The sequence below is a fragment of the Nyctereutes procyonoides genome, unplaced genomic scaffold (assembly GCF_905146905.1).
Source record: "Nyctereutes procyonoides isolate TBG_1078 unplaced genomic scaffold, NYPRO_anot_genome, whole genome shotgun sequence".
In the NCBI taxonomy this organism is placed as follows: Eukaryota; Metazoa; Chordata; class Mammalia; order Carnivora; family Canidae; genus Nyctereutes; species Nyctereutes procyonoides.
In genome coordinates this window covers 85352382-85376063 of record NW_026575146.1, presented here as the reverse complement: position 1 = coordinate 85376063, position 23682 = coordinate 85352382, and the positions used below count along the sequence as shown (strand labels likewise).

General features: G+C 50.7%; 2 protein-coding genes and 1 long non-coding RNA gene across 3 annotated transcripts; 2 read left to right on the top strand and 1 right to left on the bottom strand.

Annotated features, from left to right (window-relative positions):
• Nucleotides 1-100: 100 nt before the first annotated feature.
• RGS9BP (regulator of G protein signaling 9 binding protein) lies at nt 101-1587 on the top strand. The gene has a single exon (XM_055311047.1). It carries the CDS (start codon nt 346-348, stop codon nt 1060-1062), a length of 717 nt encoding a protein of 238 aa, XP_055167022.1. The 5' UTR covers nt 101-345; the 3' UTR covers nt 1063-1587.
• A 7179-nt stretch (nt 1588-8766) lies between these two features.
• Nucleotides 8767-11591, bottom strand: LOC129499714 (uncharacterized). The gene is made up of 2 exons (XR_008662443.1): nt 10985-11591; nt 8767-10816 (listed from the first exon to the last, which is right to left on the bottom strand). It is a non-coding gene; the product is annotated as an uncharacterized LOC129499714 (long non-coding RNA).
• Nucleotides 11592-11902: 311 nt separating this feature from the next.
• NUDT19 (nudix hydrolase 19) lies at nt 11903-17881 on the top strand. The gene is made up of 3 exons (XM_055312022.1): nt 11903-12709; nt 16262-16469; nt 17448-17881. Exons 1-3 carry the CDS (start codon nt 11966-11968, stop codon nt 17651-17653), a joined length of 1158 nt encoding a protein of 385 aa, XP_055167997.1. The 5' UTR covers nt 11903-11965; the 3' UTR covers nt 17654-17881.
• Nucleotides 17882-23682: the final 5801 nt, after the last annotated feature.

Sequence of the window (23682 nt, the reverse complement as noted above, 5' to 3'; positions counted from 1 at the left end):
CGGAGGGCTGGGGCTGCAGGGCGCTGGTGCTCCAGAGCGGTAATGGGGTGCAGAGAAGGGGGAGACGGGGGGGGGGCTGCACGTGACCTCCCGCGCGGGGCCCGCCCATCCCTGCCCTGGGCGGGTCCTGGCATCCCCGACGCGGCGGCGGCCAGCCCCGGGACGGCCCCGGGGAGGATGGGGACGGCCCGCGGGCCTCCGCCGAGAGCGCCCTTGGCGGCGAGGGCGGCGCAGACGCCCGGCGCGATGGGCGAGGGCCCGGGGCGCCGCTAACGGGCCGCGTCGCGGGGGCCCCCGGGCCATGAGCCGCGCCCGGGCCGCCGTCCGAGAGCGGAGCGCGCGGCCATGGCGCGGGAGGAGTGCGAGGCGCTGCTGGACGCGCTCAACAGGACGACCGCGTGCCACCACCTGCTGGCGCTGACCGTCGGCGGCTCGGCGGACTCGCAGGCCCTGCGGCAGGAGCTGCGGAGGACGCGCCGCGAGGCGCAGGAGCTGGCGGCGGCCGCCCGCGCCCGGCTGGCCGCCCCGCTGCGCGACCGGGGCCTGGGCGGCGAGGAGCGCGCCGAGTTCGAGCGCCTGTGGGCGGCCTTCTCCGGCTGCCTGGACCTGCTGGAGGCCGACATGCGGCGCGCGCTGGCGCTGGGCTCGGCCTTCCCGCTGCAGGCGCCGCGGCGGCCGCTGGTGCGCACGGGCGTGGCGGGGGGCCCGGGGGGCCCGGGGGGCTCGGCCCGCAGCCTGCGGCACCTGGCGGAGCGCGACGGCGACGGCGACCGGGACGGCGACCGGGACGGGGACGACCTGCGCGAGCTGGAGCGGGAGGTCCTCCAGGTGAGCGACATGATCCACGACATGGAGATGAAGGTCAACGTGCCCCGCTGGACCGTGCAGGCCCGGCAGACGGCGGGCGCCGAGCTCCTGTCCGCCGCCGCCTCCGTGGGCCCCGCGTCGGTGCAGGAGCGCTCGGGGCCCTGCGACCCCAGCAAGGCCCTGGCCGCCGCCGTCTTCAGCGCCGTGCTGCTGGCGGCCGTGGCCCTGGCCGTCTGCGTGGCCAAGCTGAGCTGACGGACACACGGACGCACGAGCCCTGCGCCTCTCCCCTCCCTCCCTCCGTCCCTCCCCGGAGACACCCCTCGGGAACGACGGCCGTGCCTGGACTCGGGACGGGGACCGGAGCGGGATGCGGCACGTGTAAGGGAGCGGCCCTCAACCCCTGAGTGTGCACACCCGCGGGCACACACCCGCGGGCACACCCGCGGGCACACCTGCGGGCACACCTGCGCGTCCCAAGCACACGCCCCTCTGCCCCGGGCGGGCGGAACACGGATTCCTCTTGCTGGCCCGGGAGGAGTTAATTTTGCGCGGGCCGCCCGGGCATCACCGCTATTGCAGTGCAGCAGCTTTATCCTCTTATGAGTAGAAAACCGTCCACAGTGACCCCAGATTTCTCTGAGTTAATGGGTTGCCACGTGTGCTGCCAGGGGCGCGTGTAGGGAGTGTGACGTGGGTGGTCTCCACCCCACTGGCGATCCCCCCCCTCCAAACTCGCGTGGGCCGGTTTGAAAGGGGGGGCCGAGGTGGAATGAAGTGGGTGGGGGGCGGGTTTGTTTCCTGCTGGGGGGGGAAAAAAACTAAGAAGATGTAAGCAGGTTTTATTACCTTAATCCCTTGGGCCTAAGCCTAGGAGAGTGTGCAAAGAGAAGCGGGTGCAAAGTGCTTTTTCTAAGGCGCACCACTGAGCTTCTTGGCAGAGTGTATCTGTTGGTTAACAGAAACAGCTAGAAGAGGTTTGGGGCCCTGACGTCCCCCTCAAGTGCTGACCCTCCGCACTTAGGAAACCAGAGAAGACACCTGGAAACTGCCTCCAGGGGCTTGGATCCACTACACCCCCTTGCCTATTGGAAAGGGCTCTCTCCAGTCAGCCTCGAGGGCCTCAAGCTTTGGGACGGGACATATGCTATTGGAACAGGCACTTTCTCCTTTGCCGGGGCTTATTTTTGTTCCAGAACTAGACCAGAGTTGTTTGATCCTCCTTTGGGGGAGGGCTGCAGAATCCTCTTTGCCCTTAATCCTTTCTATCCCTTGGAATCTGCCTGCTAGCCAGTAGGAGAGCTCGCTTTGGAGGAAGCTGGGCAGCTCCCTGACCCTCACACTGACCCCTGGGAGGGTAAACCTCACAGGCTGTTTGAACCAATTATCCCTGAGACTGGGTTAGAAGCAGCAGCCCCCGCTTGGCATTTCAGCAGCTTCTTAAGAACCGTAACCATTTCGAAAGAAAACCCATATAACCATATTCTGTTCTATCAAAGCTGGTTTTTTTATAGAGGACATTTGGCCACGGTGTCATACGTGCCAGTGAGTCAAACATTGTGGTCTCTACTTACATAAGTTAGTAAATGTGCATCTGTTATTAAAATAGGCCGTCTTGGAGGCAGGAGGCCGTAGCATAATCTTCCAGAACCACGGTCCGCATACAGGCTTCTTTTGCTCAGTAAGTTAAGGTAGAAAGCCCTGGGTCCCAGGCTGGAATTTACATGAGCAGTGCCGCCACCTGCCACCTGTGGTGCAGAGAGAATGTTGGGGAAATAAGGCTAAGAAAACACATGCATTTAACTCTCAAAAGGTAATTAGGAATCAAACCCAGAGACTTTGGCTTGGCTGAAAACTAACCAGGATTTTTTTTTTTTTCCCATTTTTACCCCGAAAGTGGTCAAATATTTACTCCTCCACCGGGAGGAGGGAATTGACAGTTTCACAAGGCCAGCTTGGAGGACCGAGGGGCAGGGACACATAGCAGCAGTCCTGCAGCCTTGGCACCCAGTGCTGGGGGCCACCCTTCCAGCCTCAGCAGGAGATTCCAGTACCTCATAGTGGAAATATGGGGTGTGTGTGTGTGTGTGTGAGAGAGAGAGAGAGAGATAATAGTTTTAAAACACAAGGTCTTAAACCGATTAACAGTTTTATGACTTAACTAATAAAAGGAACACCTTCTGCCTCATCTGAATAGAGGCCACTTCAAATTCTTTTTGCACCTGCCGGCCCAGGGTAACTTCACAGACGACACAAAATTTTTCTAACTCCCCTCATACCCTCATCCCCCTCCTGGACACAACACAATACAGAATGTCTGTCACTTTCCCCAAAGTTTTGGTTCTTCCAGACTAAAGCAGGATGGGCACTTTGTTTTTTTTTTTTTTTTTTTTTTTTTTTTTTTTTATAAATTAATTTTTATTGGTGTTCAATTTACCAACATACAGAATAACACCCAGTGCTTATCCCGTCAAGTGTCCCCCTCCGTGAGGATGGGCACTTTGTGAGACAATGTTGGAAAACATCCTTTAAACGCCACGCCCTATATATACTCTTCTGTTTCTTTTCTTTTTTTTTTTTTAGAGAGAGAGAGACTTTATTTATTTATTCCTGAGAGACACACAGGGACAGAGACATAGGCAGAGGGAAAAGCAGGCTCCCTGCAGAGAACCCAGTGTGGGTCATGCCCTGGGCCGAAGGCAGATGCTCAACCGCTGAGCCACCCAGGCGTCCCTATTCTTGTTTCTAATGCAGTGACCCTTCTGTTCCTATCGAGTTGTTTTGGTTCATGATGGCGACAAAAAAAAATTGTTCAGCAGAACCTACTGAAGAAAAAAAAAATCCATCAGATGTTGCATAATCCATAGAGAGCAATTGGGACAAATGTCATTATCACCCTTTCCACCCATTTCGCAGATCTTTGGGTATTTAATTATATGTGCAATCAGGTGTGTACCTAATTCTGAGAGTCCTCTGCTCGCTGAAATTAGGAATAAAATGTTTGACACTCAGGCACAAAAGCTGAATTACAATGAATGTATTTATCCTGCAGGCCTATTAACCTAAACAACTCTGTGTTTGAAAGGTTTTTTGTTTTTTGTGTGTGTGTGTGTGTGTGTGTTTGAAAGGTTTAAGCATTAAGAACGTTTTATATTATTTGGAGTTCTAACATTGCCTACCAGAACTTCCGCTACGTGGTGCAAGCAGAGTCACTTTCTCCTTGAGCAATAGGCCGCTGTCGCTCTCTCTCTCTGCTCTCATTTCTATGTATATAATTCAAGACATTGCTTTCTGATAGAAGCCCGATTTGATTTAGGTGCTTGGTATCAAAGTCATTAATTTTCTAAAAACATCTGGTATGATTTATATACCATGATACAAGTATAGGAACAAGATTTAAAATGTTTAGCATAGGACGTATACGACGAGGTCAATGTTAGAGTCTGTGGCAAAAAACAAAACCATCTAGTTTCCCAAGTTAAAGGTATGTCAAAGGATAGATCTTTATTTCCAAGGTTAAATGCTATGATAAATAACTGTAAAGAGAAAATATCTCTGACTTCTCGTTTGGGAAAACAGTACTGTTTGATTTCCAGAAGACAGGCAATTGGAATGTCAAGGCACTTAGGGAAACGATGAACTATTGCTAGTAGTTAACAAACACTAGTTCGTAGGAGAGAAAAAAAAATGCCTGGTAAATTCATTTTTGTGTGTGTGCTCTAAGAACGTAGGCTTTCAAATGCTGCAAGGGAAAGATTCTTGGTAAGGAAAATTAGAACATAACCCGTAAGATTTACTTGAGGTTTACAGTAAGCTCCTAAGGAGATGTGTGATGTCAAATGACAAGTAGTCTGGGGTTTACTTAGGTGCGGATCCTGATGATGCTGCATTTCCCTTTTCAGCCTGCACATTGATATATTTTTAGCTCCTGGGTTGCTTTTCAGATGTAGCCCTCCCTTCTGTAATGAATGCTTGTTAAGGGGGTGAACCCCTGAATGTGAGCCCCGTGTGTCAGCCTGAGAAATAAAAAAGGTAGGACTTACCTCTGTCTTCCTTTGGGGGGGGTGCCTCGCCCTCGAGGCCAGCTCAGCTGTGATGGGCAGAGGCTCTCCCTGTCTCTCCAAGTACCTCAGACAAGTCACTGACCTTCCTGTGCCTGGGTTCCCTCGGTGGTGACACGAGGGGAGCCCTGACCAATTGACTCAGAGGTCCCTTCCAGAGTTGAAAACATTTCACAGAATGCAGTTAAACCAGAAAGGGTTATTCCATTTGTTTTTTTTTTTTTGGGGGGGGGGGTTGGGGTTGTTATTGTTGGTTTGGGTACGTACTGAAATGAAAGGTTACAGTTTGGTGGTTATTATCTAGAATTAGTCTGTTGATAAAATTCCGTAGGAACTTAAAAACTCAGAATGAACCGAGCTTACTGTGATTTGGGTCCATATCAGACTTAGAGGATGGGCTTAAAAGCAAGTCTGTGTAAACGCTTCTTATTTGTAGTATTTAAATTAGATTAGGAATTTGGGTTTTTTTGTTTTAATTTTTATTTATTTATGATAGTCACAGAGAGAGAGGCAGATGGAGAAGCAGGCTCCATGCACCAGGAGCCCAATGTGGGATTCGATCCCGGGTCTCCAGGATCGCGCCCTGGGCCAAAGGCAGGCGCCAAACCGCTGCACCACCCAGGGATCCCTAGATTGGGAATTTTGATTCAGACTGTTAAGTCTGAGTCTGAGAAAGCCTAGTGTGGATGAAACAGCAATGTGGCCACCTAAACTGATTCTGGGAAATTACGGATGTGAAACTGTCATTTATCCACAGAGGCTGGGAAAATCCTAATCCTATTCTGTAAGTAACCTGGTGCCCTCAGAACTCTATGTTGGCTGCCTGACATCAGGAAACGGGAGCACAGCGTGGGTGGTTCTGTACGCGGCATCAGATCTAAGGTGGAATCAAAGGCTTCATGTCAATGGTTTGGGTGATTGACTGAAATTTTTTATTAAATTAAAAAATCAGAGGTAACGTGCAACATTGATAACTTAGTTGGAAAAGACACCCTCAAATGATTCAGCTATCAACTCTGGTGATTTTTTTTAAAAATACGTATATATTCTTAATGTTTATTCCCACCTGAAGTGAGTGAATGTCCTGATCAACATTGTTACCCTTCACCGATTTCATTCCATAAAGAGATGTTCAGAAATTCTCCAGGATTTTAAATCTCCAAGTGCTTCTGTACAGTATGATTATACTCATCTTGTAATGCAGGATGGAAACGGGAAGAACAGTAGGTCTCCACATGAACGATCTTTGGCTGTGGCCAACACAGATCAAAGTCATATTCAAATACTATTTCTTTGGCTCTTAAGACCTGACCAGAGGAGCAGGAACTGACCACATGCTGCAGCCCTGTGTCCCCGGGGAAAGGCCAGATTTCTCAAAAAAAAAAAAAAAAACAAAACAAAACAAAAAAAAAAAAAACCATTGCTCCTTTTCATTTACTTATTTTCATATCATTCCACAGAGGATTCTGGGTGTTTTCATTGTAGCGCTCTGAGGTCTTGGGCATCCTTGTTGGTATTTATAACCTTAAGCTTACATGACAAAGGTAAAAAAGCCAAACCTCAGCTCCCATTGACAAGATGATTTTGAAGTCTTTTTTAAGATGCTGTTGCCAGAAGGCGAAGTTGAGTGTCCCCTGCCTGTATGGATGCGTCAGGCATATGGAGATCTACAAGGATATGTACAGAAATGAAGATGCTTGTGAAGGTGGTGGGATTACGAATGGTGGGGGTTTTTTCCCAATAATTTCATGTTATATTGTTTTTACAATAAAATCTTGAATGCTTTTATCATCTAGAAAGTATTATTGTCATTAAAATATAAATATTAACAGGGTCTCAGAGTGTAATGAGAAATGATTTCAGAACCTTCTCCCCTAAAAGCAAAGTAAAAACGCTTTTGGAATCCTACCCCAGAGAATCAGAAGTTCTGAAATGTAGTATCAGGAACACGATAGCCTTGAGGTTATGGAATAAGGTGTAGACACCTGAGTTCAGATCCCATCTCACTGAAGTTCTTCAATGTCTCTGACCTCAGTGTCCTTACCTTCGCAATGGGAGCAATAATAGGGTATCAGATTAAGATTTCTTAAGGGTATCAGTGTAAGATTTTTATCTGGGCACAGGGCTCAATAAATGTTGGCTGCCACGGCTGTTATTATTGATCAAGTCAAAATGACGGAAGGTATGTAATATGAAGGTCATGTACAGACTTATCTGGAAGTTGGACTCTGTGCAATTTAAAGTCGAACGCATTGAGGTATAAGTTAAATACAGTAACATTTGTCCTTCTCCTCTGAGTGCTGTTGAGTTCTGATAAAGGTGTGCAATCCTGTAACCACCTCCACAAGCAGGACAACATTTTCATCCCCCTACCCCCCCCACCCACATACTTTCCTAGTCAATGATTTCCTTCCACCCCAGGATCTGCCAACCACTGACCTCATTTATTTCCCCATAGTTTTGCCTTTTCCAGAATGTTCCATAAATGGAGTCTATACATTTTCGAGAAAACAGTGCTGTGAATCTTTTTAAATTCCTTCTCAAAAAACATCTGGAGAAATAATTTTTACATGGCGATTTGTGGCGCACAGCATTTTACTGGTCGATCGCAGGTGGATTTTGTTGAACCCCGGGTGACACCCCTCGGCTTCTGGGAAGGCTTGGCAGGCTTCCCTGCCACCAGCCAGTGTCCAAGCTGAAGGCGCCCAAGTTCTCTCTCTGTGGCTAGCCCTGTAGATCACGTTCTCTCCTTTTCTTTCCGTTTTCACTGAAAAACCTGATAAATAATGGATAACAGGAAGGAATTTGGCCTTGCTGAACTCGACAAAATAAGATTGCCTGGGGCTATAGATAAAGAGTAGGATACGTTTGGAAAGTGTTTTTTTTTTTTTTTTAAGGTTTAGCATGTTCTTATAAATCAAACAAGGACTTTTTCTATTGTAAATAAAGCTGGGCAGGACCTGTAGAACAGAAGAATGAAGAGTCAACTGTCCTTAGCTATGAAGTAAGCAAATGTGTCAAGCAAAGTGACTCACTCTCTCATGACCAAGTGGCACATGGAAACTGCTGGCGCTACTAGCGGATCACTGCGCACACTTACTGTTTGGCTGGAGCAGCTGGCACGATGGCCCTGGCAGGACAGGGCTGGGCAGGGCACACCGAGAGTTGTGTCCACGTCTGGAGACAGACACATCAGCCGTGACCTGAAATAATCACACCAAACTCTTTCCTCGCCCATTTTTCTATACATCTGGAGGCTTAACGCTTTCTGACAGTCATTGCAGATCACTTTTCCAGTTTATTACGTCTTAGGCTTTCTTATGCCGTTTTTGTTGTGATAAAGTTATAAGTAGGGGATCCCTGGGTGGCGCAGCGGTTTGGCGCCTGCCTTTGGCCCGGGGCGCGATCCTGGAGACCCGGGATCGAATCCCACATCGGGCTCCCGGTGCATGGAGCCTGCTTCTCCAGACTCTGCCTGTGTCTCTGCCTCTCTCTCTCTCTCTCTCTCTCTCTCTCTCTGTGACTATCATAAAGAAATAAAAATTAAAAAAAAATTTAAAAAAAAAGTTATAAGTAGGGGATCCCTGGGTGGCGCAGCGGTTTGGCGCCTGCCTTTGGCCCAGGGCGAGATCCTGGAGACCCGGGATCGAATCCCACATCAGGCTCCCAGTGCATGGAGCCTGCTTCTCCCTCTGCCTGGGTCTCTGCCTCTCTCTCTCTCTCTCCCTGTGTGACTATCATAAAAAAAAAAAATTTAAAAAAAATAAAGTTATAAGTATGGAGAGAACAACAGTATGGACAGGTTGACCGACCAGTCTCTTCCCTTATTGCTTCTAAAGTTTGAGTCAAAGATTATAGAGGACTTTACCTGTTTTATTCTAATGCTTAGAGGGCTTCATTTATTTTTATTTATTTTTATTTTTTTTTAATCCGCTGTGACTACAGCCTCCAAGAGGACCCCCAATGATTCCCCACGTCCTGCTGTTTTAGTGTAGTGACCGTCCACGTTGAAGAGAGAAGACTAGTGGAAAAATAGGATACTGTGGAAATGGCAGGTGACTCCTCAGGCTAAGTCCTAAGAGGCATCATGGCTTCTCTCTCCCTCTTTCTTGGGCCACTCTCTCTGGAGAAAGTCAAGCGCCCAATCTCAAAGACATTCAAATGCTCTATGGAGACGCCAGTGTAGAGATGAACTGAGGCCCCCAGCCAACAGCCATAGGAGTCGGCCGTTGTGAAAACGGATCTTTCAGGCCCAGTCAAGCCCCGGCTGATAGGCTGATCACAATCTCATGGGAGACACAGAGTCATCAGAACCACCCAGCTAAGATGCTCTCCTGAACCACAGGAGCCACAGAAACTGTGAGATAGTGTTCATCATTGTAAGCCATCAGGTTTCAGAGGAATTAGTCAAGAGCAATAGATTAATATGTCTCCAAATTAATTTTCCCTCTGAGCAGAGCACATTAGATCTGAATGTGATATTTGCATCCCTCCTGCTATTCCAGGGTTTATTGTTTGCTTCTGTTCTTGCTCTTGGCTACAGTTCAGATAACTGAGGTCACAGAATGTCCCCTGCAGATACATACATGAACTGGTACTGCATAACCACACAGAGCCCCCTAGGGCCAACATGGCAGTGCGAGGCTCTCCAGATTGTTCTGTGTTGGTTAAGACCCCACCAAAGTTTGCTACACACTCTAGAACCTGGTCATCTCACTCAGGGGTGACCAGCCTTTGGGAAAACTAGCTGATACCAAAATAAACATTTTTAGCTACAGAACGATGGTCTCATTCTGCAGTGAAGAGACTAGTGTATCCCATTTTAAGAGACTTAACCCCTCCCTGAATAGTTTCTCTTCTGTAAGAGGGCGTGACTATTTCCACCTTGTAAGGCTTTGTGAGGATTATACAGCTAATACTTACAAAGTTCCTAATGCCTCACACACAGCACATGCTTAATATCATTATTATCACACCTTCTAGGATTGCATAACTATTACCTGAATCTCCCAAGCTAGGACTTAACTCCTTCCTGTCCCTTGCTCTGCGTATTGAGCCAATTGCCACATTACATCAAGTCTACCTCCTAAATACTCTGTAAATCATTCCTTTCTCCCACGTCATCCTCTCTCCATGGCCACTCTCTTAGTTTAGGCCTTCATCAGTTCTTGCGTAGCACAGTCCGGGGGTCTCCAGTCCAGCGCCATCCAATCGAGTCACCGTGCCGCTGTTAGGGTTACCTTTAAGGACATGAACTCAATCGTTTCACCACCTTCCACAGCTTCCCATGGCTCACGGCACCAGAATCACCCGCGGAGTCGGGGACTGTGAAAATACATGCTCCAGGGTGCCACTCCAGACTCTGCAACAGATTCCGAAATGGTGTTCTCCGAGCAGAGAGCCAACTGCATTTAGGAAGCAGTTTCAGAAAGGGGTTCCCGTGGATTCTGCAGACCCAAGGTAGATGAGAGTCAGGAAACCCTCTCACTGGATATACGTCCTCTCTTGGCCTCCATATGTGCGCTTTTCTCAGTATGTGGCCCCGTTTTTGTTTGTTTGTTTCTGGGATACAGCCAATGCTGGGATTTGCACCTTTAGAAAATAATGCTTAAAAAAAAAAAAAAAAAAAAGCTGGCAGTGCCACCTGTGGATTCTCCCCCAGGAAACAACAGACATTAAAAGGATTGCTCTTCAGTGAGGCCCACCAACAGTCTAGATTTCATCCAAAAGCACAACAAATGTCGTCACAGCATTTGTGGGAGGAGCTGTTGGCAACTGAGGAGTTGTAAAAGAGAAGACAAGCAGGCTTTCTCTGGGACGTGAGTGTATTCCAGCCACTAAGAAAGCGAAGTGGAGAAAAATTCCCATCTCTAGGTCTGGGTTTAACATCTCCCATCAAGGTGGAAGTCATCAAATGTTCTGAGATGCTTAAGGTGGTCCCAGGTGCCCTGGCAATAAAAAGTGTCCAGAACACAAGACGGATTACCCGAGGGGCAGGAACCCAAGGACCTTTCACATTCAGGCCTAGCAGTGGGGGAACTCCTAACTCGGGTGGGGTTCATCCATCAGGTCCTCAGGGCTGGGGTCAGGTGAGCCTGCAAAGCTTAGAGACCTACCCTTTGGACCTTCTCTGCTAAAGAGAACATACTTCCGTGTTCACCCGCCGTCCAAGGGATTAAGTCTTAGTTCTTGGTCGTTTGGTGGTGCAGGGGTCACCAGGCCTGGTGGCAAAGCTGCACTGCATTCTTACCATGCAGGTCACGTACACCCCTAAGCATTTTTTTTAAAAAGAAGATTTTATTTTTGAGAGAGAGAGAGGCAGAGACACAGGCAGAGGGAGAAGCGGGCTCCCCACGTGCGGGACTCGATCCCCGGACCCCGAGGTCACGCCCCGGGACCCCGAGGCCCCGCCCGGAGACCCCCGGACCGCGAGGCCCCGCCCCGGGACCCCGAGGCCCCGCCCGGAGACCCCCGGACCGCGAGGCCCCGCCCCGGGACCCCGAGGTCACGCCCGGAGACCCCCGGACCGCGAGGCCCCGCCCCGGGACCCCGAGGTCACGCCCGGAGACCCCCGGACCGCGAGGTCACGCCCCGGGACCCCGAGGTCACGCCGAGACCGCAGGACCCCGAGGCCCCGCCCGGAGACCCCCGGACCCCGAGGCCCCGCCCCGGGACCCCGAGGTCACGCCCGGAGATCCCCGGACCGCGAGGTCACGCCCCGGGACCCCGAGGTCACGCCCGGAGACCCCCGGACCGCGAGGTCACGCCCCGGGACCCCGAGGCCCCGCCCGGAGACCCCCGGACCGCGAGGTCACGCCCCGGGACCCCGAGGCCCCGCCCGGAGACCCCCGGACCCCGAGGCCCCGCCCCGCCCCGCCCCGCCCCGCCGCGCGGCCGCCCTGGGTCCCAGCGTCCGGGGCGCGGACGAGGAGCTCGCGGGGCGGGCGGCGGGGATCCCCGCGGAGTCCCGGGCCCGGCCCAGCCAACGCCCCGCGGGGGCGGCGCCGCTTCGCCCCTCCCCCGGGGCCTCGGTCCCCCGCGCGCGCCACGCCCCGAGCCTGGGTCTGCGCGCCCCGGACGAGCTCCCGCCGCCCGCCATGAGCGGCTCCCTGCGGCCCAGGGCCAGCGGCTGGCGGCGGGCGGCCACGGTGGTGCTGGCGGCCGGTTGGACGCGCCCGAGCCCCGCCGCGCCGCCGCTGCCGCCGCTGCCGCCGCTGCCCCCGCTGCCCGCCGGCGGCTTCCGCCTGCTGCTGCTGCAGCGCTGCCAGGACCAGGGCTTCCTGCCCGGCGCGCACGTCTTCCCGGGCGGCGTGCAGGACGCGGCCGACCGCTCGGCCGACTGGCTGCGCCTGTTCGCGCCGCACCACGGCCCGCCGCGCTTCGGCCTGCGCCCCGCGCGCCCGCCGCCGCGCCCGTTCCCGGGCCTGCCGGACGCCGACGGGGCCGCCGCGGCGCAGCCCGATGACGCGGCCCCCGCGGCGCTGCCCGATGACGTGGCCGCCCGCGTGTGCGCCGTCCGCGAGGCGTTCGAGGAGGCGGGCGTGCTGCTGCTGCGGCCCCGCGGCGCCCCGCCCGCCGCGCGCGAGCCGGCCCGGGCCCTGCCGCCGCCCCCGGGGCTGGACGCCTGGCGCGAGCGCGTGCGCCGCGACCCGCGCCTCTTCCTGAGCCTGTGCGAGCAGCTCGACTGCACGCCCGACATCTGGGCGCTGCACGACTGGGGCGGCTGGCTCACGCCGTTCACGCGCCCCGGCGGCCGCCGCTTCGACACGTCCTTCTTCATGTGCTGCCTGAGCGAGCCGCCGCCGGTGCGGCCGGACGGGAGCGAGGTGGTGCGCTGCCAGGTGGGGCGCGCGGGCTGCAGTGCACGGGGGTGGGGTGAGCGGCGGGGGGCCGGGGCAGCGTGCGCCTTGCTGACCCCCCCCGCCTGATCTGAGCTGCAGCGGGGCCGGGGCAGCGTGCGCCTAGCTGACCCCCCGCCTGATCTGAGCTGCAGGGGCCCCGGGGCAGCGTGCGCCTAGCTGACCCCCCGCCTGATCTGAGCTGCAGGGGCCCCGGGGCAGCGTGCGCCTAGCTGACCCCCCGCCTGATCTGAGCTGCAGGGGCCCCGGGGCAGCGTGCGCCTTGCTGACCTCCCGCCTGATCTGAGCTGCAGCGGGGCCGGGGCAGCGTGCGCCTTGCTGACCCCCCGCCTGATCTGAGCTGCAGCGGGGCCGGGGCAGCGTGCGCCTTGCTGACCTCCCGCCTGATCTGAGCTGCAGCGGGGCCGGGGCAGCGTGCGCCTTGCTGACCCCCCCCCCCCCCCCGCCTGATGTGAGCTGCAGCGGGGCCGGGGCAGCGTGCGCCTTGCTGACCTCCCGCCTGATCTGAGCTGCAGCGGCCCCGGGGCAGCGTGCGCCTTGCTGACCCCCCGCCTGATCTGAGCTGCAGGGGTCCCGGGGCAGCATGCACCTTGCTGACCTCCGCCTGATCTGAGCTGCAGGGGTACCGGGGCAGCGTGCGCCTTGCTGACCCCCCCGCCTGATCTGAGCTGCAGCGGGGCCGGGGCAGCGTGCGCCTTGCTGACCTCCCGCCTGATGTGAGCTGCAGGGGCCCCGGGGCAGCGTGCGCCTTGCTGACCCCCCGCCTGATCTGAGCTGCAGCGGGGCCGGGGCAGCGTGCGCCTTGCTGACCCCCCGCCTGATCTGAGCTGCAGGGGCCCCGGGGCAGCGTGCGCCTAGCTGACCCCCCGCCTGATCTGAGCTGCAGGGGCCCCGGGGCAGCGTGCGCCTTGCTGACCTCCCGCCTGATCTGAGCTGCAGCGGGGCCGGGGCAGCATGCACCTTGCTGACTTCCTGATCTGAGCTGCAGGGGGACCGGGGCAGCGTGCGCCTTGCTGACCTCCCGCCTGATCTGAGCTGCAGGGGCCCCGGGGCAGCGTGCGCCTTGCTGACCTCCCGCCTGATCTGAGCTGCAGCGGGGCCGGGGCAGCGTGCGCCTTGCTGACCCCCCGCCTGATCTGAGCTGCAGGGGTCCCGGGGCAGCATGCACCTTGCTGACCTCCTGATCTGAGCTGCAGGGGCCCCGGGGCAGCGTGCGCCTTGCTGACCTCCCGCCTGATCTGAGCTGCAGCGGGGCCGGGGCAGCGTGCGCCTTGCTGACCCCCGCCTGATCTGAGCTGCAGGGGTCCCGGGCAGCATGCACCTTGCTGACCTCCTGATCTGAGCTGCAGGGGACCGGGGCAGCGTGCACCTTGCTGACCTCCCGCCCGATGGGGAGCTTGCCCCCGGCTCGGCTCCCGCGCAGCGCTCCTTAGGTAGTTAGTAGCCAGCTGGGAGGGGGGTTTGGGGGGCGGGTCAGAAACCAGAGGTGACCTTTCCGCTGAATGCATAAGGCTTTCTGCAGCATCCTCAAGTTGTGAGGTCGAAAGTGAACCGAATCCCCGTGGGTGTAGCTGCAGTGTGGGCATGGCAGCCGAGCTGTGCAGCCCCGCAGGTCAAGCCAGCACCTGGCTGGAGGGCTCCCTGCTTTCCCCAGCTGCTTCGGAGACCCGGAGGCCCTGTGCTCCCCACCCCACCCCCAGGGGGGAGCTCCCTGGAGCTGCACGGAGCTGCTCAGCTGCCAGGCTCCTTCCTAAGCACTTCGCCTGCGGTTGCCTCGTGTCATGCCCACGCAGTCTAGTTATGCCCCAGGACAGCGTACTTTACTGTGATGGAGGCCCTAAATGTATTGAGATTTGTTTTGTGGCCACAAGTAGGATTCCATCGTGGTAAATGTTTCCTTTGCACCTAAAAAAGAATAATGCTGTGTCGGGTGCTGTGCTTGCAAAAACATCAATTTGGTTAAATTTGTTGGTGGCACCTTTCAGTTCTTCCGTACGGTTTCCTTGTTCTATTGGATACTGATAGGAAGGCTGGAAAAACAGTCTTTTTATATTTTTTATTTACTTATTCATGAGAGAGACCCAGAAAGGAGAGGCAGGCTCCATGCAGGGAGCCCGATGTGGGACTCGAACCCGGGTCTCCAAGATCACGTTCTGGGCCGAAGGCGGTGCTAAACTGCTGAGCCACCCGGACTGCCCAAATATTTTCTCTTTTTAAGTAATCTCTACACTCAACATGGGGCTTGTATTCACAACTCTGAGATCAAGAGTTGCAAGCTCTACTGGCCAAGCAAGCCAGGCGCCCCAGGAATAGGGACATTTCTAATGAGTAATTGTGGATATCTTTTTCTCTTTTAGTTCTGTCAAGTTTTCCTTCACGCATTTTTTTTTTAAAGATTTTATTTATTTATTCATGAGAGACCCAGAGAGAGAGATACACACAGGCAGAGGGAGAAGCAGGCTCCTTGCAGGGAGCCCAACGTGGGACTCTATCCCAGGTTTCCAGGATCAGGCCCTGGGCTGAAGGCGGCGCTAAACCGCTGAGCCACCGGGGCTGCCCACATTTCAGATCTTCTGATAGTGAATCTTGTAAATTGTGTTTATCTGAAAAATACTTTATTTTGCCTTCATTTTTTTTTTTTAAGTATTTTTGGCCGGGTGCAGAATGATAGTCACTACTTAAAGATGTTGCTTTGGTATATTCTAATTGGTGTAATTTATAACGAGAAGTCTGCTTTTAACTATTTGTTTCTCTGTACACAATATGGGGTTCTTTTTTTTTTTTTTTTTTTGGTGTGTGTGGCTCCTCTAAATATTTCCTGTTAATCATTGGTGTTCAAGAGGGATCCCTGGGTGGCGCAGTCGGTTTGGCGCCTGCCTTTGGCCCAGGGCGCGATCCTGGAGACCCGGGATCGAATCCCACGTCGGGCTCCCGGTGCATGGAGCCTGCTTCTCCCTCTGCCTGTGTCTCTGCCTCTCTCTCTCTCTCTCTCTCTCTCCTCCCTCTCTGTGTGTGCGTGACTACCATAAATAAATAAAAATTAAAAAAAAAAGTGTTTTAATCATTGGTGTTCATCAATTTGATCACTATTGTGCATGGTTTTCTTTTTTGTCTTATTTGTTCCTTCAGATATTTTTCACCTTCCTCTATTTCCTGGGATTCCAATTACACATTTACATTGGACCACTTGATAATGTCACTGATACCTTTTTCATTTTTTCTTCAAATATTTTTCTCTCTGTGCCTTATTTTGAATAGATTCTATTGCTACATTTTCAGCTTCTCTGTCTCATATGTAGCATCTAGTCTGCTGTACTATCCTGTGTATTTTTCACTTCAGATCTTTTTCATTAACAAACCTCTTGAGGAGGGGGAAGGTTTGTTATCAAATTTTTTCATGCTGTCTCAGAGGAATCAAGCACATTAATGAATTAATTATACAACTTCGTTCGATTTGGGTAGCACTCCAATGATTTCCAATCTTTGATTGCGTTTGGAATAAGCCTTAGGAACCCTGACCTTTATCTTCCACAGTGGTCATCTCCATCAGAGGCAACTGAGAGTTTCATGAAAAAAGAAATTTGCCTGGCACCTCCACAATTCTATGAAATAAGAAGACTCGCTAACTTTACCTCTCTCTCTGACTTGCACAAAGTTTGTTTGGACGGTACGTCGGAAGGAATAGAAAAATGGTTGCCAATCACGTTTTTAACTGCTAACGCAATGGTCCAGCTTTTACCAGGTAAGTCAGTGAAGCATCAGTGCTTTCTCATATTTAGTGGTCATATTTAATGCACGGGGCTGTATGGCAGTATTGCATAACACAGACACGAATTACTGTCTGCTTTACACAATGCAGCAGTTTATTAAGTAAGGTCAAAGTCTGTAAGATATCCATAGTGTTTATTATAACTAGAAGTTCTGAATAACTCACTTTATACATGTGCATATACATTTATTTAAATGTTTCCTAGACATTGACAAAGTTCTTTCTTATATATTATCTTACTTTTTTACATTTTAGTTTTTTTTTGTTTTGTTTTTTACTTTTTAATTTTGAATGGTGAGAGCAAACAAACTATGAAGTTGGGAACATCTGTTTTCGAGTACACTCTATTAAGAATTTGAATCATGAGAAATTGTCAGTTTATTTGAATTAGGGAGTTTGTTGGTGGTCGATTGTTGGGCAAGTGCCAGGCAGGGGTTTTATGGCATTTTAGAGTAGAACTTTGTGACCTGTTTCCCAGCTACTTGGCTCAGTTCTCAGAACAGGATGATATTTGTTCCTCATCCTACAGTGGGATGGTTTAGCAGTTTTGATGTGTAAGTGTTAATCTCTGTAATTTAACCTTAAAATCCTTAGAACAGCCCACATAGAAACCCAAAAATACATTGCTATCACGGCCAATATTAATACTGACTAGGATAAAGCAAGTCATGAGCTAGTCTAGAAGGGATAGTTTGTGATGAAAAAATACCAGTCATAAATATTTATGTGCCCAAAGAAAATTCTTGCCTGGTGACTGGGGAGGCGGGGGAAGTAGGTATTAAAAACACAAGAAAGAAATTTAGGTACGCTCATAAAATTAGAGTTACTTAATGCCTATCTCAGCTCCAAACACGACATAGAGGAAAATAAATAAATACCAATGTATATGTGGCTAACGTTTTGGAATATCTTGTAAAATAACACTGTGGAATCAAAATAACTATATTTCAGGAGATGAGTTGTACTCAGAAGATTCAGAATATTTAGAAAATGTTATGTCCTCTGGAAAGAAGATTGAAGACATCATGAAGGAAAGCAAGACGCTTCACCGACTAGTGTTACACAGCCACCACGTGTTTGATATCCACGTGACTATCCAGTCAAAGCATAAACATATTTATCCTAAGACCTTCGTAGTAAGTAAGAGCCGTTTGTAGAGTGCTCCTTATTTGTACTCGCTTAGTTGCCTGTTTGAAGCTGTCCTACCGAATACTGAGGGGTGACCAGACTTGCTTGGAACCTAAGGACCTGCCTGGAAGCTACAGTACAGACTTGCACATTTCAAGTCCACTGTAGCACTTCTTTGCTTATTTCGCCCTTCAAACCTTCTGGTAACATCCAGTATCAATAAAGCATTAACAATCTTGTTCCCAGAATGAGGAGAAGACGGTGCAGAAGGGTTCCTACTTCTGTGTTGTTTTATTATCAGCAGTTTAAGTAAGATGTTCTACTGCCATTGTCCGGTATATTCGCACTTTCCGTGATGTGCTTACGAGATGGATCCATGCCTTCCTTAGATATGCTGGGATTCGTCGAAGCGAGGGTCAACAGGAGTAGACGGAGACAACCCTTCAGGCAACAGTGTCATTATTTTCTTGTTCTGCTAGCTTGATGATTTAACAGACTATTTTGGTTATTACCAGATGGCCTTAGTTACTAGGTTTACCCAGTGGGAAACATGAAGCCATTAACAAAAGCCATAATTAGGGGTGCCTGGGTGACTCTGTCGGTTAAGCATCTCCCTTCGGCTCAGCTCATGATCCCAGGGTCCCGGGGTCGAGCCTCATGTTGGGCTCCCTGCTCAGTGGGGAGTCTGCTTCTCCCTCTGCCTTTCCCCCGGCTTGTATGCACGCTCTCTCTCTCACTCACTCACTCTCTCCCTCTCAAATAAACGAATAAAATCTTTAAAAAAAAAAAAAAAAAGTAATTATTTTAACTCTGGAGGAGTAGCTAATGAATCCAAAGAGATTAGAAGTAAAATCTAGTCATTCGATGGTTTTTATTAATGATGCTTATTTTCCGTGCTTTTGATATGGATAATTTTCTTCACGTTCTCTTAAGAGCAATACTGTTTATTGATTATTAAAGATGGGAAATGGCTAAGACATCAGTTCTGTTTCAGATCCTTGACTAGGTTATGCATCATACAGTGGATTTTATGTTTCATGAAATGTCTTTGTTTTCCTACCTATAAAATGGAGGTACTGATGAATAAGGTATATGTGGATTACTTAACCTTGGCTAGAGGAATACATCTAGATGAGTGGTTCACCCAGGGCACTTTGGCCGCTCAAGAGACTGTGAGCGGTGTCTGGAAACATTTTTGGTTGTCACAGCTGAGAACGAGATGCTTCTACCATCTAGTGAGGGGAGGCCAGGGTGCACGGCTTAATATCCTAGGACAGCTGTCCACAACAATTATCTGGCCAAGGTTGGGAAACTCTGGATCTAAAGTACAATCTGTTTTCTGCAGTGAATGGTTCCGATGTCTAAATTTTGAGAACCATTTACTGTTAGCATTCCCTCTGGCTTCTGGATCTACAGAAGTTCTCCTCACTGGGGCAGCCCCGGTAGCTCAGCGGTTTAGCACCACCTTCGGCTCGGGGTGTGATCCTGGAGACCCGGGATCGAGTCCCACGTCGGGCTCCCTGCATGGAGCCTGCTTCTCCCTCTGCCTGTGTCTCTGCCTCTCTCTGTGTCTCTCGTGAATAAATAAATAAAATCTTTAAAAAAATAAAAAGTTCTCCTCACTGATGTCCGGCCTTGGGCATAATATTCTTTCATTCTCACAGAAAATATTATGTTACAGCTGGAAGAGAAGTCCCTGAACACCAATACTTGCCAGGTAGGAAACCGAGAAACAGATTAGCCCAGCGGCTAGTGCCGTAGCCACGAGAAGAACCGGATCCTTTGTCAAGCAAGTGACATCTGCTTTACCTATTGCCCAAAGCAGACATGTTAACAATTCTACCCCCTGCGTCTTGGTGTCAGAGCCGCCAAGGAAACCACAGCCCAGCCAAGCACTGGGTGGAAGAACGCTGTATTCACCGAGAAGAGGCAGAGCGGAGTCAGCTACCGCAGCGCACGCCAGTCCTCCACGGCCAGTCCTCCCTGCAGGTGACACTGGGCAGTTGACCTGCAAACGCCCCTCTTGTCTCCTCCCCACGGTGGGCGGATACAGTAGTGGGATCAGCCACGTGTCCTATGATGCACGTGCTTACACAGAGCAAAGGAGGACGACGTTGAGTCTGAAACAGGGAAAGACATTCCCACACGAGGCCGGGAGGCCAGCGCGGGCTGTGAGGACTGTTCCTGTCGGCAGGAGGGTGTTCCAGGCTCGCTCCCGTGGCTGGGAGAGGCCCACAAGACTCCCAACTCTCCTAGTCCTGCACCCTTTCTGCTGGGGTTACATAGCTCGGGGTGATCTTAGGAGATGTGACAATGTGACTTCGTTTTGTTCGTAAAGATGTGTTTTTGTTGTCTTTTTCACCTGAATGGAACTTTGCCTCCTTCCAAGAATTCTTTGAGAGACTCACATAACTGCCTACCTGTCGTGATATCCAAATGCCCCAACACATTGGGGATCCCTGGGTGGCTCAGCAGTTCAGCGCCTGCCTTCGGCCCAGGGCGTGATCCTGGAGTCCCGGGATCGAGTCCCGCGTCGGGCTCCTGGCATGGAGCCTGCTTCTCCCTCTGCCTGTGTCTCTGCTTCTCTCTCTCATGAATAAATAAATAAAATCTTTTTTAAAAAATCTTAAAAAAAAAAGCCCCAACACAAAATTACAGGGCCGTCGTCATGAGCTGATGGAGTGTTGTTTTAGAGCCTAGCTGGCGAGTGTTTGTGGCATTTACCGTATGTTCTTCTGGTACCAATACCTCCTGTATGTGAGGCACGTAGGCCTCAGATGCAGAAGGAGGAAGCTGACCACGTGTCCCTACTCCTTCTAGACCCCTTCCTGCCCCCACTGGCATCCCTGCTCCATGCCATCTCATCCAGGATGCAGCCAGGAAAACTCCTTTTCTACAATAGTAAACAGCCTTCTGCAACTGAAGTCACAAACTCAGGAACAAATACGAAGTCCATATGCATTTCCATTACCTTCTTTTGCTGATTCCTTTGAATGACTTCCATGAGAATCCATAACTGGGCAGGCATCAGCATTCCAGGTTAACATGTCTCGTCCTCACAGCTGTTCCTATAAACAAGAGTGCCCAATAGTAGGGAGACACATAGGGCTCAGGTGTAAGGAGACTTCTCTCCTGTGGGATAACTCCTATTTGGGCATAGGTTGTTCCTGACCGTCCCTTCTCAAACCTCTATTTAGCTTTGAACCTCTCCGCAACATTTGGCGATTTTCCGCTCCTCCTTGCTTCTCTTCAGCTACTCGTTCTCTCCCAACTTGTAACCAATCTAGAACCCCCTCAGTACCTGTTCCCAGACCCTCTTGTATCCTTGGCTGACGGAAGCAACTTCCAGGTCACATCCTTTATAAAGGGAACTGCTTGCCCTCCACTTTCTCTTTTTCCTTCTCACTGGCTGAAAACTGTGACAACTGGAGCAGCTCCCTGGGACCCAGAGACCAAAGCCAGATGTTAGGGCAGAACTGCCTGCCAGACTTGGACTGTTCACCTCTTGCTTGTGCCGTGAAAGAAAATATAAGCCACTTGGGGCACCTGGGTGACTCTGCAGTTAGGCATCTGCCTTTGGCTCAGGGCCTGATCCTGGAGACCCGGGATCGAGTCCCGCGTCGGGCTCCCGGTGCATGGAGCCTGCTTCTCCCTCTGCCTGTGCCTGTGCCTGTGCCTCTCTCTCTCTGGGTCTCTCATGAATAAATAAATAAAATCATATAATCTTTTTTGTAAGATTGTATTTATTTATTCATGAGAGACCCAGGGAGAGAGGCCGAGACCCAGGCAGAGGGAGAAGCAGGCTCCATGCAGGGACCCCCATGCAGGTCTCAATCCTGGGACCCCGGGGTCACACCCTGAGCCAAAGGCAGACGCCTAACCGCTGAGCCACCCAAGGAGCCATAAATCCTATAATCCTATAATCAAATATATATAAGCCACTATATTTTGGGGTCTCTTTGGTGAAACAGTTAAGCTTGTTTCCTAACCTATAATGTCCCTTTTAAGCACAGTCTCCCCTATATCAGAAATCTACCAGTGATTTAAGCTAAAAAATATTAGTCATTCTTGATTCCTCCTTTTCCTTGATTTGTACACCCAGGTGACTAGCAAGTCCCGTCGATTCTGTTGCCCACAGTTACCTGGACTATCCCATCTTGTCCTCTGCACTGCCATCGCCTCAGCTATAGCTCACCTCGCCAACTCGAGCAGCCCTGTAACAAATGTAAGAACTAGTCTCTCCATCTCCATTCTCAAGCTCATGACGTGTTCTCTCCTACTGAACTGGAAAAGTGCTCTCGGTATAAAAATGTGAGCCATGTCCTGTCACTGCCTTCATTAAAACCCTTCAGTGGCTTTTTTCTCTGACCTCATACACTCTTCTCCTACACTCCCATCAGAAGGGTCTTCTTTCTGTTCCTTGATTACTCAAAGTCCTTTCCCACCTCGGGATCTTTGCACATACTGTCGCCTTGAAACAAACCTGGATCTCTGAACTATTTTTGTTCTGGAGTCTCTCTGTTACTACTGCCCCAGGAAAACAGGTGAGGATGAGCATCCAACATGTGGATCATTTATATCTATAAAAGAAAATTCTAGGACAAAGAGAAGATAAACATTGTTTAGAGAAGAGAATAAAGTTTCCTGGAGCTGAAGAAAAATGTTGATCTTCAGATAAAAAGATCCTGTTGGGGGATCCCTGGGTGGCGCAGCGGTTTGGCGCCTGCCTTTGGCCCAGGGCGCGATCCTGGAGACCCGGGATCGAATCCCACGTCGGGCTCCCGGTGCATGGAGCCTGCTTCTCCCTCTGCCTGTGTCTCTGCCTCTCTCTCTCTCTCTCTGTGACTATCATAAATAAATAAAAAATAAAAAAAAATAAAGAATTTAAAAAAAAAAGATCCTGTTGCTGTCAAAGGAGAATTAACAAAAATGGCCCAATAGCTGGATGATATTTTGAATTTCAAAGATAAAGAATGCACAGATTTTCAGGAAGAAAAAGAGAAGATTGTCCACAAAACCAGGCTTCTATGTATGTGTCACACTATAACAGGGTATACTGAGCCATATTTGTTGCTGACCAGTATTAAATGCACCCCTATAAGCCTTATAGCCTATTTGGCCACGGCTTAATTTTTATTTTTTTAATCCTGGGTTTTACTTGGTGGCTTTTCATTTGAGATTTCAGCACCTATGTTGACAGGTGAAGTTAGTCTATAACTCTTTGTGTTATCTTTCTCTGGTTTTATTTTATTTTATTTTTATTTTTTAATTTTTTTTGATTTTTATTTATTTATGATAGTCACAGAGAGAGAGAGAGAGAGGCAGAGACACAGGCAGAGGGAGAAGCAGGCTCCATGCACCGGGAGCCCGACATGGGATTCGATCCCGGGTCTCCAGGATCACGCCCTGGGCCAAAAGCAGGCGCCAAACCACTGCGCCACCCAGGGATCCCTCTTTCTCTGGTTTTAATATTGGGACTTAACTTATGCAGGTTAAGTCCTTATGAAAATGCACTGGGAATAATCTTTTCATCTTATATCACGAAGCAATCTTCTAAAAGATTTTATTTTTAAGCCATCTGTACACACAGTGTGGGGCTGGAACCCCCCAACCCTGAGATCAAGGATCACAGGCTTTGCCGACTAAGCCAGCCAGACACCCTTGTGGAGTATTTTTTAAAATTTATTATTGAGGTATAATGAATATATTGCATCACTTTGAGGTGTACAACACAATGATTCGATATCTGTATAGATCTTGAAATGATCACTACAATAAGTCTAGCTGACCTCTGTCCCCATACATAGCCACACACACAAAAAATCGATTTCTGTTGATGAGACCTTTTAAGATCTACTCTTAACAATTTTCAAATACATAATACAATATTATTAACTGTAATCACCATGCTGTACATCACATACCCATGACTTTTCTATTTTGGAGTGATGTCCAAAACAAGGCTCCCCACTGGCTAGTGGGTGGGTGTGTTGGGGAAACAGGCTACAGGTACAGATACTGATCCCCTTCAGCCTCAAAGGGCAGGGAGCTCCCGCTG

What these genes read in the sequence shown, in the direction of transcription:
- NUDT19 (XM_055312022.1), top strand. Translation starts at nt 11,966, where the DNA reads ATGAGCGGCTCCCTGCGGCCCAGGGCCAGCGGCTGGCGGCGGGCGGCC. An exon ending in GCGAGGTGGTGCGCTGCCAG is followed by an intron (nt 12,710 to 16,261) that starts GTGGGGCGCGCG and finishes TATCTTCCACAG; the next exon opens with TGGTCATCTCCATCAGAGGC. An exon ending in AATGGTCCAGCTTTTACCAG is followed by an intron (nt 16,470 to 17,447) that starts GTAAGTCAGTGA and finishes ACTATATTTCAG; the next exon opens with GAGATGAGTTGTACTCAGAA.
- RGS9BP (XM_055311047.1), top strand. Translation starts at nt 346, where the DNA reads ATGGCGCGGGAGGAGTGCGAGGCGCTGCTGGACGCGCTCAACAGGACG.